The sequence below is a fragment of the Urocampus carinirostris genome, chromosome 6, assembly GCF_059441175.1.
Source record: "Urocampus carinirostris isolate Australia breed hairy pipefish chromosome 6, RoL_Ucar_1.0, whole genome shotgun sequence".
Classification (NCBI taxonomy): Eukaryota; Metazoa; Chordata; class Actinopteri; order Syngnathiformes; family Syngnathidae; genus Urocampus; species Urocampus carinirostris.
In genome coordinates this window covers 8,829,195-8,849,051 of record NC_142354.1, presented here as the reverse complement: position 1 = coordinate 8,849,051, position 19,857 = coordinate 8,829,195, and the positions used below count along the sequence as shown (strand labels likewise).

Sequence of the window (19,857 nt, the reverse complement as noted above, 5' to 3'; positions counted from 1 at the left end):
CTTACAAGTTTTATTGGAAGGAAGAGAAATCGATGCGCCTGTGATCTGGGGATCGCTGCACGGGGGAAGCAGGTCGCTCTGAATGCGGAAGTGGATCTTCCCTGGCGAGCAATGGCGGTGTCGGGAACGGAAAAACGGGTCAGTAGCCGGGACAGGAGAGCAAAAGCGTGGTCGTAAGCGAGCCGTAAGCCAGGAAAGGAGAGTAGACGTGGTCCGGGACAAAAAGAGGTCGAAACCTGGGACGGTAGAGTAGACGTGGTCAGGATCAAAAAGGGGTCGAAGCCGAGGGACAGACGGGAGCAAAGAACTGGTGGGAGTCTGGGTCGAAAAGGGACCGGTGTGAACTGAGGTTTGCAGACTGACTGACAAATGGGGACAAATAGGAGTGGGTTTAAATAGGGACAGATTCCGAGGCACATCGGTAATCATGACAGAAAACCTTAAACTCTTTCCGTGTTACGTCTTTTTTTTGTAAATAATTGATGCGACACCTGCGGCTTATAATCAGGTGGTACTTATGGTCCGGAAATTTAAGTTTAAAAAAAAAAAAGACACACAGAGTTAAAAGTCCTCCCCATCTTTGCACAAATTGATCTGAGATCAACAATTCAGAAGCACAAGTTCAAGTGTTAAGGCGTCAAAATCGATGGTGGCTCCATCCGAGCGGGACGGATGCTGTTGAATTATTCAGGCCACAAGTTTCTCTGGGGAAAATCAGAGTCAGTGTGCCAGACGCTCGGCGAAGGTTTGGGTTCGGGATCAAGTCCCGACGGAGGAAATTACGACACTGCCGAGGTCGCCGCTTCAACTGCTTGTTCAATTAGCGAAACGGCTAATCGGCGAGGCCAATGGACCCGAAGTGATGCTGGTTACCAAATGTTCTTGTTCAACTGGGAGATCATTTTGTTCTTTTTTATTATTTTTTTTTCATTTTGCCTACAATTATTTTTTTAAACAAATGACTTTTTTGTCAGTCTAAAGAAATTTAATTTACACATTTAATAACATAAGACTCAAATAAATTTTGAAATACAAAATATTTAATATAAATATTCAAAATGAGGAGATTATCTGACATAGAATATAGTCAAATTAAGAAAGAAAAACATTGTATATAAAAAAATACAATAAACGTTATTAAATAAATGAAATAATAAAAATATAAATACATTAAGTTGCATATCATAGAGGAAAAGTGAGAAATAATAATTAAAAAAAGGTTAAAGTAGATTTTTCTTCCTAAAATAGATAGAAAGATACCATAGATAGATACCCTGGATAGATGTCTAAATACCCTAGATAGATAGATGTCTAGATAGATGTCTAGATACGCTAGATAGATAGATGTCTAAATAGATGTCTAGATACCCTAGATAGATAGATGTCTGGATAGATAGATTTATGTCTAGATAGATAGAAAGATAGATGTCTAGATAGATAGATGTCTAGATGTCTAGATGGATGGATAGAGAGATAGAGAGATAGATACCTTATTCATCCACAACATTTTGCAAAATGAATCACGTTGTTATTTTATCAAAGTAACTAGTTAAGATTTTATTTAAAAAAATCCTACAATAAATAATCTCAATATACAGTGGGACCTCGCTACTTCGCGGTTCCACGTTCGCGGGTTCAGAGCTGTGCGGGTCTAAAAAATAATGATAATAAAATAAGATTATATATATATATTTTTTTTTTTTTCTTTTAAAGCATTTTTGATGGGGCGTCGCTACTTCGCGGAGTTTCACTTTTCACAGGTGGTTTTGGTCCCCATTAACCGCTATAACCGAGGGATTACTGTACATACATTTATAGGAAAAAGAAGCTTAAATAAACAAATTCTTGTGTCTTTTTGGTAAGATTTTTTCTTCTATATTAACAGAAAAACATGTCAAAAATTAAAATATAGATTGAAAATGTTGGGACCAGAAAGGAAACAGGACCTAATTGCGTTACGTTTCTCACAAGTTTTATTCGAGGAAAGAGGAAGGGCTGCGCCCACAATCCGGTGTTCGCTGGAGCAAGTCGCGCTCATACTCGGATTGTGCTCCGAACGCGAAAGTGGATCTTCCGTAGCGAGCGATGGCGGTGTCAAGGACGGAAAAAAACGGGTCGGTAGCCGGGACTGGGAGACCAAGGCGTGGTCGGGGTTGAAAATGAGTCGTAAGCCAGAATGGGAGAATAGACGTAGTCGGGGAGAAAAAGAGATCGAAAGCCGGGACGGGAGAATAGACGTGGTCAGGTTCAAAACGGGTCAAAGCCGGAGACAGACGGGAGCAAAAAACAGGACAGGTGGGAGTCAGGGTCGAAAAAGGCTTGCCTAGTATTCACTGAGGTTCACAGACAAACTGACAACAGAGGACAGACGGGACTGGGTTCAAATACTGACAGGGAGCCAATCAGAATCCGCGGCAGTTGGCGCCAAATGAGCGGGCACAACTGAGTCGCATCAGTAATCATAACAGAAAAAAATAATGCTTAAAATGAGCAACAAAGTATTATTATCAAATTATTTAGTTGTTTTTTGCATTATACTGTATGTGTTATAATTTAATTTCATGCTAGAAAAAAGTGAAAAGATTATTATCAATGATTTCCTTTATCTTTATTATTTTTTTGTCCCTGTGAGATTTCACCCCACAAGCCCATAAAAATGTCTGAAAGATAAATGTCACTCCACAGAGTGCAAGGACGCTAAAATCAATTGTAAATCAATCATTTCTTAAATTAAAAAAAATGCGTGTACGGAATTTCCTCGCCTCTGAAGGGACATATTTTAAGGCTTTGATTAGATATTGTAATAATAAAACGATAATAATAAATCTCATGAATGTAATGAGTAGGAGAGGCAACGCGCGCAAAACCACAATTCTCTCCCCCGCCCCCAGGGTGGTGAGCAGCTTCAAAATCAAATATGCTCGCCCACACATTTTGCTTTCACACTTTTTTGTCCCACATGGGACCGACGAGTGCAGGGGTGGGAAAACGACGACCCGAGGGACAACATTAAGGCATTTTAACGTGGCCTGCCAAACAGAAATACGTGAAAAAGTACTGCAAAGTCATAAGTCTTAAGTCATCATTGCAACCACCATCAAACTCCCTACGTGGCCCGTGCTTGTACCTGCATTTCTTAGACGCACTCGGATAAACCTCTTTTTTTCATCTTTTTGGGGTTTACTTAAAGAGGCCTGTTTTTACTTTCACCATTTTCATGCTACACTAACAAAAAACTGCAGGGCCATGCGTGAAATTACTCTCTATCACTCCTCCTCCTTCGCTACTCCATTCCTGCTTACTAATGTGTTACGTGTCCAAAACAGTGTTGTTAAAACTAAGATAAAAGCAAATAAGACAGATAGATAGATGTCTAGATAGATAGATAGATGTCTAGATAGATGTCGAGATAGATAGATAGATAGATAGATAGATATATGTCTAGATAGATGTCTAGATAGATAGATCGATGTCTAGATAGATATATGTCTAGATAGATAGATGGATAGATAGATAGATAGATGGATAGATGGATATATAGATAGATAAACCGCACAATTAACCGAAACCTCATCGATATTGCAGTGTTAGGTAGTTTGTTTGTGTCACTGTGTTTTTCTACAAGGATTTACAGTTCCCTGTTTGTAAGTGATGGAGTGTTGGGCCGGGCAGCACGGCGGCGCAGTGGTTAGCACGTGTACGGCACAGTTCTGAGGTCATGAGATCGAACCTCCTGTGTGAAGTTTGCATGTTCTCCCTGCGCTTGTGTGGGTTTCCTCCGGGCACTCCGGTTTCCTCCCACATTCCAAAAACGTGCAAGTCAGGTTAATTGGTCGGTCGTAATTGCCACTAGGTGTGAATGAGCGAGCGAATTGTCTGTCCCTTTGTGTGCCCTGCGACTGGCTGGCAACCAGTTTAGGGTGTCCCATGCCCACTGCCCGTGGATGACTGGGATGGGCTCTGGCACCCCTGTCACCCTACTGAGGATAAGTGGTGCAGATAATGGATGGATGGATAGTTAACATTGATATTTCCGTATGTTAATTAGCGCTAGAATGAGCAAAAGGGGGGATGGTAGCGATGATAAGCATCCGATGTGGAGCCCCCCCCTCGGGGGGGTCTTTTCGACACGGAGCGCGTTGCTTTCATATTCGTCCCAGATTCATAAAAGCATCTATGGCAAACGGGAAGCGAGCGCCTCGTAAACTCTGATCTGGATATTCCGCCCCCTCCGAACGCTTTTTCCCACATCATAAAAAAAAAGAGTGTTACAATCTCAACTCCCCAATTAGGGAAAGATTTATCATCCATGAGATCAATCTCCTCATTTCTGAGCCCGTCACACAGCGATAAATCGGGTAAGGAGGTAATTGGCTTTGCATTTGCAACATCTTGACGACAAACAATCGTAAAAAGGTAAGAAAGCGCGAGTCCATACATCAGAAGCCGCCATTTTAAGTCAAGTCAAATAAATTCATGTTTATTTGTGATGCCCTTAATCACAAAGAATCTCTAAAGGCTGTACAGATCAAAGACTATTGCAAACCACAATATGACTCCATACCCTGATCTAAAACCTACATGAGGGCAAATAATATGCAGATATTGTCAACATAGAATATTGGATATTCATATGCTACAAAATAGAAGTGTGTTTTAAGCTTGGATTGAAACATTTCCACTGAGGTTGCAGATCAAATCTCAGGGGGAAGAGCAATCCACAGCACCGGGGCCCGGATGGAGAACGCTCTCGAACCTACGGATCTCTTCTTGGCTCTTCGGATCACGAGTAAACCAGTATTTTAAGAGCGAAGGCTCCTGACCAGAACATAGGGTAAAATTAAATCTGAAATATATGAGGGAGCAAGTCCATGCATGATTTGGTATAATACCAACAGAACCTTAAAATCACATCTTAAGCTAACAGGGAGCCAATGCAGGTTAGCTAAAATCGGGGTCATGTGATCAAACTTTCTTGTCTTAGTTAAAAGCCTGGCTGCAGCATTTTGTACCAGCTGAAGGCTCTTGATTTTGGACTTCCGGAGAACGGAGAGTAGTGCATTACAGTCATTGAGACGGGAGGTAACAAACGCGTGAATTATAATCTCCGCATCCGACTGAGACAGCATAGGGCGAATTTGCGATATTGCGAAGATGGAAAAATGCTGTTCTAGTCATATTCTTCACGTGTGTTTGAAAGGACAGATCGGGGTCAAATATGACACCTAAATTTTTAACTGGGTCACTCTGGGGGACATTACATTTGTCAATGTTCAGAGCAGTTTTTGTCACTGCATTTAGATGGACCGATAACTAACATTTCGGTCTATTCAGAGTTAAGACGCAAGAAATTGAGTGACATCCATTCTTTTATCTCAGTGAGGCAGGCCTCCAAATTTCCGCAGTTTAGTGTGGCTGTCATGATTACCCAAGTGGAGTCACCTGGGGTAATCATGTGGCGCGCTGGAATGTGCTTCCTGATTGGTCAATGCTCCCCTTTTAAACGCGTTACGCGGAGAACTCCTTGTCGGAGGATTAACATCTGTACCCCGTATGACGCTCCCGATTACCTGTGCCTTGTTTACCTGATTCTGCCTGCCTCCGATTCGACCTGCTCCGTCCCAAGCTACGATCATCTCTTCAGTCCCGGTAAACTCAACCTGCTTCCGTCCCACGCTACGATTGGCTACGTCGTCCGAAGTTTCCCGCTAACCCTTGTGCTTCCCCAAATGAAAGTATTGTACGAACGCTCTGGGGTCTCCTGCTCTGTTCTGGTAATCCTCGTGACAGAATCCTCCGACCAGAATGGACCCCGCGTTCGTACATCTGCCCCCTGACCGCTATAAAAGTCTGAATCAGCAGCGCGATTCCTGTTGTGCAGTTCGGCAAGTCATTTCCGACATGGCGAAATTGGCTAAGGCACCTCCGGCCGTATGACTGCGAACGACTCCCATGCCTGCCTGCTCGACTCCCATGCCTGCCTGCTCGACTCCCATGCCTGCCTGCTCGACTCCCATGCCTGCCTGTTCGACTCCCATGCCTGCCTGTTCGACTCCCAAGCCTGCCTGTTCGACTCCCAAGCCTGCCTGTTCGACTCCCAAGCCTGCCTGTTCGACTCCCAAGCCTGCCTGTTCGACTCCCAAGCCTCCCTGTTCGACTCCCAAGCCTCCCTGTTCGACTCCCAAGCCTCCCTGTTCGACTCCCATGCCTGCCTGTTCGACTCCCATGCCTGCCCTGAGTCTGCCTGTACTGATTTTGTCCCGTCTTTCCTCTCCTCTCCTGTCTTGTCTGTTCCCTTTCCGCTCCCCGGAGTCTGGACTCTTCTGAATCTGACCCCCCTGAGTCTGGACTCTTCTGAATCTGACCCCCCTGAGTCTGGACTCTTCTGAATCTGACCCCCCTGAGTCTGGACTCTTCTGAATCTGACCCCCCTGAGTCTGGACTCTTCTGAATCTGACCCCCCTGAGTCTGGACTCTTCTGAATCCGACCCCCCTGAGTCTGGACTCTTCTGATTCTGCCTGTCCTGTCTGATTCTGCCTGTCCTGATCTGCCTGTGTTTCCCTGTGACGTGTCTTGGGTTAAAATTATTATTTTTTTTTTTCCTGGGGAACTTCTGGAGCCGTTCCTTGAGGGGGGGGTTCTGTCATGATTACCCAAGTGGAGTCACCTGGGGTAATCATGTGGCGCGCTGGAATGTGCTTCCTGATTGGTCAATGCTCCCCTTTTAAACGCGTTACGCGGAGAACTCCTTGTCGGAGGATTAACATCTGTACCCCGTATGACGCTCCCGATTACCTGTGCCTTGTTTACCTGATTCTGCCTGCCTCCGATTCGACCTGCTCCGTCCCAAGCTACGATCATCTCTTCAGTCCCGGTAAACTCAGCCTGCTTCCGTCCCACGCTACGATTGGCTACGTCGTCCGAAGTTTCCCGCTAACCCTTGTGCTTCCCCAAATGAAAGTATTGTACGAACGCTCTGGGGTCTCCTGCTCTGTTCTGGTAATCCTCGTGACAGTGGCAGATTCCTCCAACGGAAGATATAGTTGAGTGTCGTCTGTGTAGCAGTGGAAGTTGATATTGTACTTGCGAATAATATCACCTAATGGAAGCATGTAAATGCTGAAAAGAAGGGGGCCAAGTACTGAACCCTGCGAACACCACAGGTAACACTAAAGGGCTGTGATCTCATTTCACCATATTTAACACATTGTGTCCGATCTGAGAGGTAGGATCTAAAGTTTAGATGGTTTAGATTCTAAACCATAAGAGGACGGTTCCTGAGCGACCAATCCATTTTCCCAACCGTTCTAGTAAACAAGACGGAAATCTTGGTCCTGGGGTTTTCAAAGATGAGAAACGTTCCGAGGACGCTTGGATTGGATTCCATTCCGTAGAGCTAGCTAAGAGTTAACTTTTGCTGTAATCATATTTAATTAACCGTTTAACTCTGAAAATACCGAAATGTTAGTCATTTGCCCATCTAAATGCCGCGACTTATTCTCAAAAACTGCTGTGAACATTGACAAATGTCACATCACACAGAGTGACTCAGTTAAAAATGTAGGTGTCATATTTGACCCTGATCTATCCTTTGAAACGCATGTAAAGAAAATTACTAGAACCGCTTTCTTCCATCTTCGTAACATTGCTAAAATTCGTTCTACACTGTCTCAGTCGGATGCGGAAATTATAATTCATGCGTTTGTTACCTCACGTCTCGATTACTGTAATGCACTACTCTCTGGTCTCCCAAAGTCTAGAATCAAGTCTCTTCAGCTGGTACAAAATGCCACAGCGAGGCTTTTAACTAGGACAAAAAAGTCCCATCACGTCACACCGATTTTGGCTAACCTGAATTAGCTCCCAGTTAGCCTTAGATGTGATTTCAAGGTTCTCTTGGTATTATACATAATCATACATGGATTTGCTCCCTCTTATCTTTCAGATCTGATTTCTCCCTATGTCCCAGTCCGAAGCCTACGTTCTGAGAGTGCCGGTCTTCTAGTGATCTCAAGAGCAAAGAAATGTTCTGCTGGTTCGAGAGCGTTCTCCATCCGGGCACCGGTGCTGTGGAATGCTCTTCCCCCTGAGATCTGATCTGCAACCTCAGTGGAAATGTTTAAATCTAAGCTTAAAACTTACTTCTACTCCATAGCATATGAATAACCTACTCTTCTCGTCGGCTCCAGAGCAAGGGAATGTATAATAATATTCTGAAAAATAGTCTGTGTAATATAGTGTAATAATCTGTGAAGCCCTTTGAGACTCTTCATGATTTAGGGCTATACAAATAAAAATGACTTGACTTGACCTGACTTAACGTTCCTGTAGAATTGGCCTAAAATCCAAGACGTACCCAAAGTCGATTAAATGCTGTTCTTGAACTGTTTGGAGAATATGGACGTTTTGGTCTCTTTTAAAAGGGAACACTTTCAAATGTTGTCCCAAACTGAAATGATCATTACTCGCACTACTAACATTGAGTAATCCAAGTTGGAACACATAGAAATAGAAAGTTTTTATTCTTCCCTGATGATCATTATTTCTTCTGCAATCACATGCCGAAAAAATAGTGTCGCATGGGCATCTTAGCTAGAAAACAGTTGGGACAATAGCCTTACCTAGTTCTTGGTCAAATTGGATCACAATCTAAAAAGCGTATGCAAAAGTGCCCATTTGGAGACGACCAGTTAACAGTCCTAGAAACTTTGCAACCGTGTATTTTACTTTGACCAAGGTTTAGACATTGAGAAGGAGTTGTAAATGTTTGACTTCTCTTTCCAGAAGTCAATCTATGATTGAAGCCCAAGTACATCATGACAATTTTTAGGTTGTCACAGGCAAAGGACCATGAAAACAAGCTTGTAATTGGCCGAGAGTGGTGTCAATCGAAAGGTCAGAGGCTAAATCATCTGACGTGTCTGTTTATATTTAAAGGGTAGTTATTGAGTCGGACAAGCTGTTTACAAGAATATTTGTTCCAGTATCAAATTTATTTGGTTCATCTAAGTAATTTATCTAAGATTTCACAAAATGTATTTCTGTTTTAAGTCAACAAGAATACAATGAGTAAGACTAAATGTGTATATTTATTTTTAAAGAATGTTTTGATTTTGTTACCCAAAAAATAAGTAATCATACAATTGCTTAAAAATGGAGTATATATGCTTTAAATGAGCAAAATGTTCTGCTAAAAATAAATACATAAATAATGACTATAGTTAATAGAAATAAATTACTAAATATCTGTAAAATAAATAGAACATTATTGGGCATAAATTAAAATGGCTTAAAAATGGATCTTATGTACTTTATATGAGCAACATATTGTAAAATGTATATAAATAAATATAATAAGGAATTAAAAAAGTATGTTTTTATTTGACAAGAAAATCAAATCATAATAGCTTAGAAATTGAACAAATATACTTTAAATGAGCAACATTTTATGCAAAAATACAATAAATATAGGTTAACAACAATAATAATAGAATCAGGGAAATAAACTTTTTTAGGTAAAAATATTTTCAATTTTAAAAGGATGAGTCAAAATGGCTTAAAACAAATAATATTTTAATAAATACTCAAATAAATGTTTTTCTAAGTTAAAATAAAAAATGGGTAAATAAATAAACACAAATTTGGAAAAAAATATAAAAAATAATGTGTTACTATTACGTTCTTCTTTTATTTAAAGATATTTCATTCGAGGAAGAGGAAAAAAAAAAAATCAATATCTTAGCGAGCAACCACAAAGGCGAGCGTCAAAGCGAGCGCTGAAAAGGAGGGAGCGGCAGTGATGCGCACGCGTGCAATCGCACCTGACAGCTCATTTGAGGTGAGCTCAGGAAAAGCCGCTCACTATTATAAGAATCCCATCTGACAGACTCACAACCTGTATCAAAGCCTTTCCTGCTGATTGGATAACTTACGTGACTTCACACATGATTGGGCGTTTCACCTCAAAACTACATTGGCAGTAAAACCCAATAGATCACAATTAAACGAGATATGGTCCCACTCGAACACAAAAGGGACAGCGCCGATGAACTGAACAGGAAGAGGAGGTGTGGAAAACTTGTTTGTTGCCCAAGATTCTGAACTAAATGAAGAAAAAGGCATCGTGGGAGGGAGTTCAGCCGATATCGATATCTTCATGATGCTTTGACGAAAATCAACAGCAGACCAGCATTTTATATGACATTGACCAATAACAAGTGGGCATCTTGGATACACAATATTAATTTTTTGTTGAGGTCATATAGTGGGGCTTTAGTTACTTCCTTATTCTTGGTCTTCATAATCGTTGATTTGTTACAGCCATGCGACTAAGATATTTGTGTTGTTCTTTGCATGCTTCATTCCGTGGTTATTATGTTTTTTCTTCTTCCTTAAGCATTGCTGCAAGCGTTGTGACACAATTACATGTTTTTTACCTGAGATTCTGAACTCAATGAAGGAAAACGCATAGTGGGAGGTAGTTCAGCCAACAGCATATCGACATCTTCATGAATCTGTGATGATAACCGACAGCAGACTAGTAGGAAGTAGGCATCTTAAAGACTTAGCAAGTCCCAGATTACAATTTGGGGAAATCATTTTGTTGTAGATGTCAGATAGTGAGAAAAATGACGTAAAGTGGTCTCCTGTAATTGACCTAATAAAAGGAATATCATCCGCAAAATGAATACGACGACCTGAGCAACCCGAACGCAGCAAATTCCTACAATTATCCGTCCTGATTTTCCTTCTCATCCGCCCGCCCACTTCGTCCGTCCCGATAATAACGCGTTGCCGAAAAAAGGAGAAAAAAAAGGAGGTGTCGTTTGCAAGCGTGCTTATTAACCAAAACAGAGAACATGAAACCCATGAAAAGAAAAACTTTTGGATTTTTTCCGTTGCCGCGGTGACTCATCCAACGATAAGACGACTTTTATCCAGTGGAGGTGTGATGTCGAAGACGACGTGTCAAAATTTACTTAAAGCAAAAAATGAAAGGGCAGGAAATACAATTACACCAACACGGCTTAAATTAACTTGAAAATCAACAGAGCTGTGAAAAGTGTGGACGCTCCTGTTTTAGAGCCAGATTGACCATCTAATGTTATGATAACAGCTAATCACACAACCTTTCACTTTAGCGTGCTTTATAAGCTCTTTTACAATCATCAACACACACGCTTGATTGACAAACTGATGTTATGATAAGAGCTAATATATCAGTCTGCACCTGAACCTGCCTCTCTGACACAAGTTTACGCTATCTCTTAATCTCACACACGCGTTTTCTCATTATTATCAGCAGTATTGATCCACAGGCATGTGGGAAATTAGTAGTTTGCAGAACTGCTGCTGTTCACTCCGCTCTGACGTTTTCTTCCTGTGTCAGTGGCTCCCGCCACCGATTGCTCAGGTGGATAACGTCCGAGACAGGGGGAAAGAAGAAATGGGGAGAGAAGCTTGGCTAAATCTGAGCCTAAATAATCGGCCCGTCAAATGGTAAATTCTATGCTTCTGTTCTAAATAAATATTTTGAAAATAAATAAAACTGTCATCTAGGAGATGGTATACAGGTATACTTTAGCTCAGGGCTGTCAAACGCATTCTAGCTCGAGGGCCACATGGTAAAAAAATAATTTTCTCAAGTAGGTTGGAAGAAAGAATGAAAAAGAGGGAGAGAGAGAAAGAGATAAATAAATATGAAAATAAAGAGGGAGGAAAGAGTGACATAACATGAGAAAGAGAAAGGGAGAAAGAAAGGGAGATATTGAGAGAGAGAGAGAGAGAGAGAGAAAGAGAAAAAGTGGAGAAGAGATAGAGAAAGAGACAAAGTGAGAGAGAGCAAGAAAAAAGTGATACACTAAAAAGAAAAGGCGAGAAAGAAAAAAAATAGAGAGACATAGTAAGAGAAGATAAAAAAGGAAAGAGAGAAAGAAAGAGACCAAGATAAACAGAGAGAGTAAGAGAGAAGAAAGACAGAGAAAAAGCGTGAGACACAGGGAGAGAGAGGGAGAGAGATAGAAACAGACAAAGAGAGAAAGAAAAAGATAAGGAGAAAAAAAAATGCAGCGTCTTTCTGAGTAGCGCCTGACTTTGACAACACCAATTGGACATATTTCAACCTGCAGCCTGTTTTTCTCTTGCGCTTCTCTCAGCGTTGTTCCTTTAGAGGCCTGATCCAGAACGCCTGCCACATATTTAACACCCCTGCTTTAACTTCTGCTAAGTCTTTTCTAAATCAAATAAGATGAACCCTGATGAAATGTTGCATGGCACAGCAATTCAGCCCTTGTTGTGCCTTGGGCTTAATGTTCAGTGTCAGGTTGGGAAGAGCGAAGGGGAATGAATATTTGGTGAATGTGAGTGTGTTCTACACTCTAGCCACTAGGGGGATATGGCTTTAGTCTATAGATAGAGCTTATCTTGCATAATGGTGGCACATTTTTAAAACAATTTCCGGTAAGGATGAGATGGAAAAAAATGCTTAGAATGAGCTATACTATCCATCACTATGCTAGATAAGATCATTTCATTCATTCTTTTATTTTCAGGCTAAAGTTTAGAGTGTAATAATCCAAATGAGTCATTAACACAGACCAAAAGATCATATTCTACTCTTTGCCCAGTCCGGAGGACATTGCCGGCTCGTGATACCACAGAAGAACCTTAAAGATTCATCAACACAGCCTGAACAATGAACGGCTATGAACTACCAAGTGTGGAGGACATTACCGGCACTGCAGCAGAACCTCACCAAGTCATCAACACATCCCAGAAAATCATCAGCTGCTCTCTGCCCAGTCCGCAGGACAAAGCCAGAGCCAAAAAAATGAAATTGTGTAGTTCGGTTACTTCGAGTCTCCGTAGTTTGTATTTTCCTTTTACTTATAACACAATAAAGCAAAATCCAGTGGTCAAATTATACACCCTGTCTCTTTAAATGTTGTGTTCACTTCTCCAACCCCGTATATTTGAACTGCAATGTACTGTAAGTTTATGACTTATGTATGGATAAAAGCAGGCAGCAAATGTGTTCTCTTGATCTCTCACCTTCTCGCTTCATCTGACAGTCAGAGGTGCACCACAAAATGTTAAAATATTTATATAGACTTTTTCATGTTTGGTTCTTACTGTTCTTTCATGAGCCGTGTTTTAGTGCTTTTAGTGGAATTGACTCTTTCATATCTTTGAGAAAGAGAAAGTTATTGGGAGTGTAGAAGGGCCACTTTCATGTTTTGTTTCTTTCTGTACCTCGTTTCCTTCTGGTGCCTACTACTCTCCTGATTGCCATCTTGCCTTTGGTCTGCTAAATTTCATGTTCTTGCCATCTTGTTAGTTTTTGGACCAAGGTGTGGGTAGATGCCCCATGTCGTCGTCTTTTACTTTCAATATTAACTTATGTTTTCCCTGCCTCCTCGTGCTTTCCTTTTTGTTCATTTGGAAACAGTTGGAATTCCCACATATCCTGTGTCCTACTTTCTTTTTCTGTTCAGTTAGTTTTGTAAAACAGCTTTACAATACCATATTACAATACATAAATACGTGCCCAACATATTCGACATCCTTTTCTTTCTTGTTCCAAAAATTTTATGTCGACTTTTTCTTCGTTTGTGTTGGAACATTATATCGTCGCAACCTTGTGCTTCTGTGTTTTGTTCAGTTAGACCTGCTTAGTATTATGATATACCCTGTGTATTTTTCATTTTTTGTTTTGTTCTCTTGATTATTTCCCTAACATATACTGCATTCTGTCTTTTTTGGGGGGATGGTGTTGAAACATGTCGCTCTATCCTTTATTCAGTATATTCTTTGCATCCTTCCTTTTGTGTTTTGTTCAGTTAGTATTGAAACATATTTTGCATTCCTGTTCTATTTTTCTTGGTTGGTGTTGGAACACTTTGTTGTTGTTCTGACCTCGCCACATGCTGCATCTCCTTTCTTCCATGTTTTGTGTCTTTAGATCTAGTCAGTGTTTCACAAATGATGAGGCGGGTATCTGTCGTCGAGCATGTTGCCGTAGCTTTTATGTCTTTAAATGATGAGGGTCCTTGTAAACTTCCTTGTTCTGTTTCCGTACCCCGTCCAATATCTTCTGTGAATAAATTATTTTCTAAAATCTCATTTTGTGCGTATTTTTATGGGGATCTGCCTTACTGGCCACCCTGAAACCTGAAAACAACAATTGATGCTGTGTGAAATCCCCCCACCGACACAAATTCGCCCTCCCTTCACGCAACCACCCACTTTTCTGAGGGACGTGGCCAGAGAATCCTCAGTATGTCAGACAGTACATCAATAATGTAAGCCCAGCGTCCAATTGGCTCGCTTGAATGGCTCAACAACCTACAAAAAAGCATCATAAAATGATGCATGCGCGTTCTTGTGCGCGTGCACGAATGCTGAGAAGTGTCGAGAGCCTTGACTCGCCAACAAAGCTTTTGAATATTAAAATAACTGGATTCATTCGAACTGTGGTTGCTGGATTTCTGACTTACTGGCAAATCTTGCACAAAAAAGACGTGCGTAAAAGAATGGAATGAAGCGGGTGCAAATGAATGCAAAAGTATGGAGTGCGTGCATGGGTGTGGCCCCCCTCCCGCAACTTTTCTCACCTGCAGGAAACGGTGACTTCCACTTTGGTGGCGGGAATGTTTCCAGTGATGGGGTCGAAGTCGTAAACGGACGACATGTCGTCCAGTTTTTCCACTCCCTCCCGCTCCATCACGTCCATGTCGAGCGCGCCGCGCGGGGGAACCACCACCGGCGGCGGAACCGGCTGCGGTCGGATCCGCGAAGCGCACAGCCTGGCCCCGATAGAGCGCGTGGAATCCACGCACACTCCGGAGACCGGATCCGAGACCGGGTGGCCTCCGGTCCTACCCGGTGAGGAAGCCACTTCACAGGCGTGGGGTGGAAAGTGAGGGGGGGAAAGGACTTGCGTGGGGTTACGCGTCCATGCAGAGAGTGGTGGCGCGTGAGGTGGCGTCCACGCGGTGATTTGCCGCGCGTAAGATGACGCGTCCACACGGAGAGTGGCCGCGCGTTAGGATGCGGAGCGCTCCGCTCCTTCCACGCGTGCGCAATGGTGCACGTGAAAGGACTGATGCGCTGGAGTAGATCTTCCTCCCCTTTGAATGAATTATGCGTGCAAAGCGCGTCGCTGGAACGTCGATGGGTTCGGTTACGCATGGGCCAATAATGGTAAAAAAGGACAAGCCATAACAGAACAAAACAAAACATAAAAGTGGGATGACACACGAGACATACAACACGAGGACGGAGCAAAAAGATTGCCTAGATTACAAGACCTCGAAATATAAGGTAGGCAACATGAACTGAACAAAACATGAATGTGAGACACCACAATCAACGTTACCACACGTAAACAGAACAACAGGAACGCCATGACAACAAAACCAAACATGAAAGGGGAACGATAAATAAAAGGTTCCCACACGTGGTTAAAACAACAATGAGCATGAAATATAATGGGAGCACACCAACTAGTTCTAACTGAACAAAACATAAACCTGAGACAACCCAATAGACATTCCCACACAAAAGAAATTCCATGATGATGAGACTATGAAATATAATGCAGGCACACTAAACCAGTTGTAACTGAACAAAACATGAAAGTAAGACAAAGAATTGTATCTTGGAATGCCAAATGGCACTCAATGAACCAAACAAAAAAGGAGGGCAGTACGGCAATTGTTCCCACGCGTAGACAGAACAACGGGAGCACCATGATGAAAAAACCAAACATGAAAGGGGAACGATAAATAAAAGCTTCCCACACGTGGTTAAGACAACAATGACCATGAAATATAACGGGAGCACACCAAAGAGTTCTAACTGGACAAAACATGAACCTGAGACAACCCAATAAACATTCCCACACAAAAGAACTTCCATGATGATGAGACTATTAAATATAAGGCAGGCACACCAAACCAGTTGTAACTGAACAAAACATGAAAGTAAGACAAAGAATTGTATCTTGAAAATGCCAAATGGCACTAAATGAACCAAACAAAAAAGGTGGACAGTACGGCAAATGTTCCCACACGTAGACAGAACAACGGGAGCACCATGACGACAAAACCAAACATGAAAAGGGAACACTAAATAAAAGGTTAAATTAAACATTCCCACACAAAAGAAATTCCATGATGATGAGATTATAAAATATAATGCAGACACAATAAATTCGTTCTAACAGAACAAAACAATAACCTGAGACAACCCAATAAACATTCCACACAAAAGAAATTCCATGATGACGAGACTATGAAATATAATCGTAACTGAACCAAACATGAAAGTAAGGCAAAGCATGGTATCTTGGAATGCCAAGATAAATGAACTAAACAAAAAAAAAGGACAGTATGACAAAATTTCCCACCAGTGGACAGAACAACATCGGGAGCAACATGACCACAAGTATTTTTGTTGTATTTCTACAGTAGTATTTGTAGAGTTTCCATAATATAATTTTTGTAGCATATCTGTAGTATTTGGGGGCGGCAGTAGCTCAGGAGGTAGAGCGATCGTTTTAGGATTGATCCCAGTTCGAATCCCGGCTTGTCCGTGTTACATGTCAAAGTGTCCTTGGGTAAGACACTGAACCCCTAACACCCCTAATAAGCAGGTTAGCGCCTTACATGGCTGCAAGGCCGCTATTGGGAAATGTGGCGCACATTGTAAAGCGCTTTGGGATGTCATTGACTTGAAAAGCGCTATATAAATGCAGATCATTTCATTTTTCATTTCATTTCATTTCATATTTTGTAGTATTTCTGTCAACGTCGTAATATTTCTGTAGAGGTATTTTCCTTCTCTAGCCACTCATATTAGCCACTTGGCTGCAGGATATGGCTCTTTGCTAATGCAGGCTCACTAATGCGTGGTCTGCTTTATATACAGCAACGTTAATGATGTACACGTAGAGAAGAAGCAAAAATATCGTTTAGCCAATCAGAATCCAGAATGCAAAAAGGGGGTTGACCAAGAAAATAAGTTGTGTTGCCGTAAGAAACGGAAAGAAATGCCAGCGCCGCTCTCCATAGTTTTTCCGCGGTGACGATTTTGGCTCCAAAGAATCGTAACAATCCCATTTAGTTGTTGGCGAGTGCAGCAGTATGATTTTGCATACTAATGACAACAGATTTACCAAACAACTGGATGAGTTCCATTAAAGGCTCAAGGTATATTTTATAGCGACCTCTAGTGGTGTAAAAATTATTTTTTTATCCAAATACAAGACTGTTGTTTCAGATTATAATCAAAGACACATGTACTATCTTATAAACAGGATTTTAGGTTTAGAAATTTCTAACGATATGACACAGCAAGATTAAATGTTTGGCCGCCATCTTGCTTCTAAGGAAGCCCGAATTTTGCCTAGCTAGCTTGTTTTGATTGTGCTTTAAACATGCAACGGCCACTTACCGTGCACAACTGAGCCCGAATCCCGTGATTTAGTCATCTTCAACTTTTTTTCCCTTTGTTTCATTTTCTAGCCAGTTTTCCCTAATGCCTTTCTCTTCTTTCAGTTCAGAATCTTTGTAAAATGAGTCGGCAAAACCATATCTTTTATTTGTTCACTATAGGTCAGAAGGTTCAGGTGATGCTAAAGGGAAAACCAAAAAATGATAACCAGAGAAACGAAGCTTGCATTGATAAAAATGACATTGCCGACCCACTTTAAAGAATCATACACTTTAAAACATTTACATAAACAAATGCATCTGAATTTTTACATATCTTTGTTACAGCATTTCCCAACAAAGGACATCAACAAAAGATTATTGTGCAATGGGGTGATGCTGAAGAGAGAAGCAAAAACAAGATGACCATGGAAACAAAGCTTGCGATTATCAAAAAACACAAATGAGGCACATGGCTGAAATCAATCGACTATTATTTAAACTAAAGAGGTGATTAAAGCAAGGCAATCATCCGAGGGTGTAACATTCCTTGCAAGTTTTAAAATCAGTTTTCATTTTAATCTCCTGTTCTATGCCCCTGCATCCACCTGCTACTACACTGTACCAAGTCAAAAAAGTACACAAGCTTTAATTTCATTCTGATCTTTTTAAGTTGCATTTTTTATTGATTATTTTTATTTTATTTTAATGATTTTTCCTGGGGTACCAGGGGTTGGAAACCTATTAGCTACTAAAGTTCACTGTACTCATACTTTGAAGAGTTTTTACTCCTAAAGGAATCGAAAGCAGCAAGACACCCCTCCCGAAAACACCCCCCCCCCCCCCCCACTCCTCTGCAAACAGCATCTCGAGTCGTGTGGATTCCGGGAATCAATTTATGTCGGTAAAAAAAAAAGGAGGCTGCTGCCCACACAGCCCTCCAGCTCGTGCACACCAAACAATTTATCTTCTCGCCCATAAACCAGGAAGAGCACGCATGCTAGCATGCAGACGTTGCCGTCTGTTTCATGCGTTCGGGAGCTTCATTGAGGATGCTGCACGAGGATGATAGCAGGAAACAGAAAAAGGAAAAAGAGAACATTTAAAAATACTCCGTAAAATTCGACATATTCAAAATTGGAGATTGTCTCTTTTTGTCATTGACATAAAAATGCCGATTAAATTTTCTTTGCAACCCTGTTGTTCAAATAAAATAAAACAGAGTATACTCTGAGAGAAGGTCTCCCTCAGAAAAGGCTGACCACAGTTTTTATAGGAAAGGGGTTTAGATTGGCTAAATGGAAACTAAAACTTCAACAAGCAAAGATAGGAACTCACATCTTCTCAGGAGACCTTTGTTGAAACTGAAGACAGCTAAATTTTAGAGGTTGTACTCATGGGAAAATCTTTGCTGGGAAAGTATAAAACGATACCTTCAAACATCATGTTAAAGGATTTTATACATTTGACTAAAAAGGATTTCATACGATTGACTCAGTTTAATGCAATGAAGATTTTCACTGAGGGGGCTCTAGTTCAATGTACAATGTCAAGGCAGGCTGTTCGAAATGCAAAATATTTTGTCTAGGGAATTTTGATAACAGGACTCGTGGATTTGCCGACGCAGGACGGCAGCCGATATTGTTTTGGGAAGCCAGACATCAAGGCGCTGTGTTGTGAGAACGTTGGGCGCAAAACAACTGCTTGGCACGCCCATGGGAGGAGCCGAGACGCCATCTTGCGGGGAGACGTGGGCCAATAAGAGAAAGCTAAAGGACTTCAGAAGGGGGCTTCACATGGACTCCAACGTCACTTCGGCCGTCTCCTGAGTACACTTGGTTCTTCTGTTAGGAAAATAAATTCCACCCCCGTGTGAAATGTTGGCTTTCCTTTTCATTTTTCTCTCAAGAAACGAGCACGCATGAATTGTTGGATGAATGTAGGTTGTGTTCGGTTAATGGAGTCAGATAACTAACTCGAACAATTTGGTAAACGGTACATTTTGATAGTTAAATTCCAGCAGTCTACACTGAGAGAAGGTCTCGCTCAGAACAGGCATTAAAAAATGGCTGACCACAGTTTTTATAGGAAAGGGGTTTGAATTGGCTAAATGGAAACTGGAACTTCAACAAGCAAAGATAGGAACTCACATCTTCACGAGAGACCTTTGTTGAAACTGAAGGTAGCTGGATTTTTAAGGGTGTATGATATGGTAAGGGCTGACTCATTGGGAAACCGTAAATACTTCATTTAAATAATTGGATTAACATAAGTGAATTTATGATAACTAAATGAGTAATGTGATTATCAAAGTAACTTAATAGATATAACTAATATAGCTGGAAAACCCGTGCGATAGTGTCAACATACAATGTGACACATTTGAATAATCTAACGACCACCATGTAAAATGTTCATAACTAT

General features: G+C 41.3%; 1 protein-coding gene across 3 annotated transcripts in view; it reads right to left on the bottom strand.

Moving 5' to 3' along the window:
* Positions 1–15,059, bottom strand: part of cpne5b (copine Vb) — a 142,666-nt gene extending 127,607 nt beyond the window's left edge. For all 3 annotated transcript variants that reach the window (XM_088337748.1, XM_088337750.1, XM_088337749.1), the window contains exon 1: positions 14,614–15,059. In XM_088337748.1, the coding sequence (XP_088193874.1) occupies positions 14,614–14,732 (119 nt within the window). In that variant the 5' untranslated portion in view covers positions 14,733–15,059. The remainder of the gene's footprint in view (positions 1–14,613) is intronic.
* Between the last annotated feature and the right edge of the window lie 4,798 nt (positions 15,060–19,857).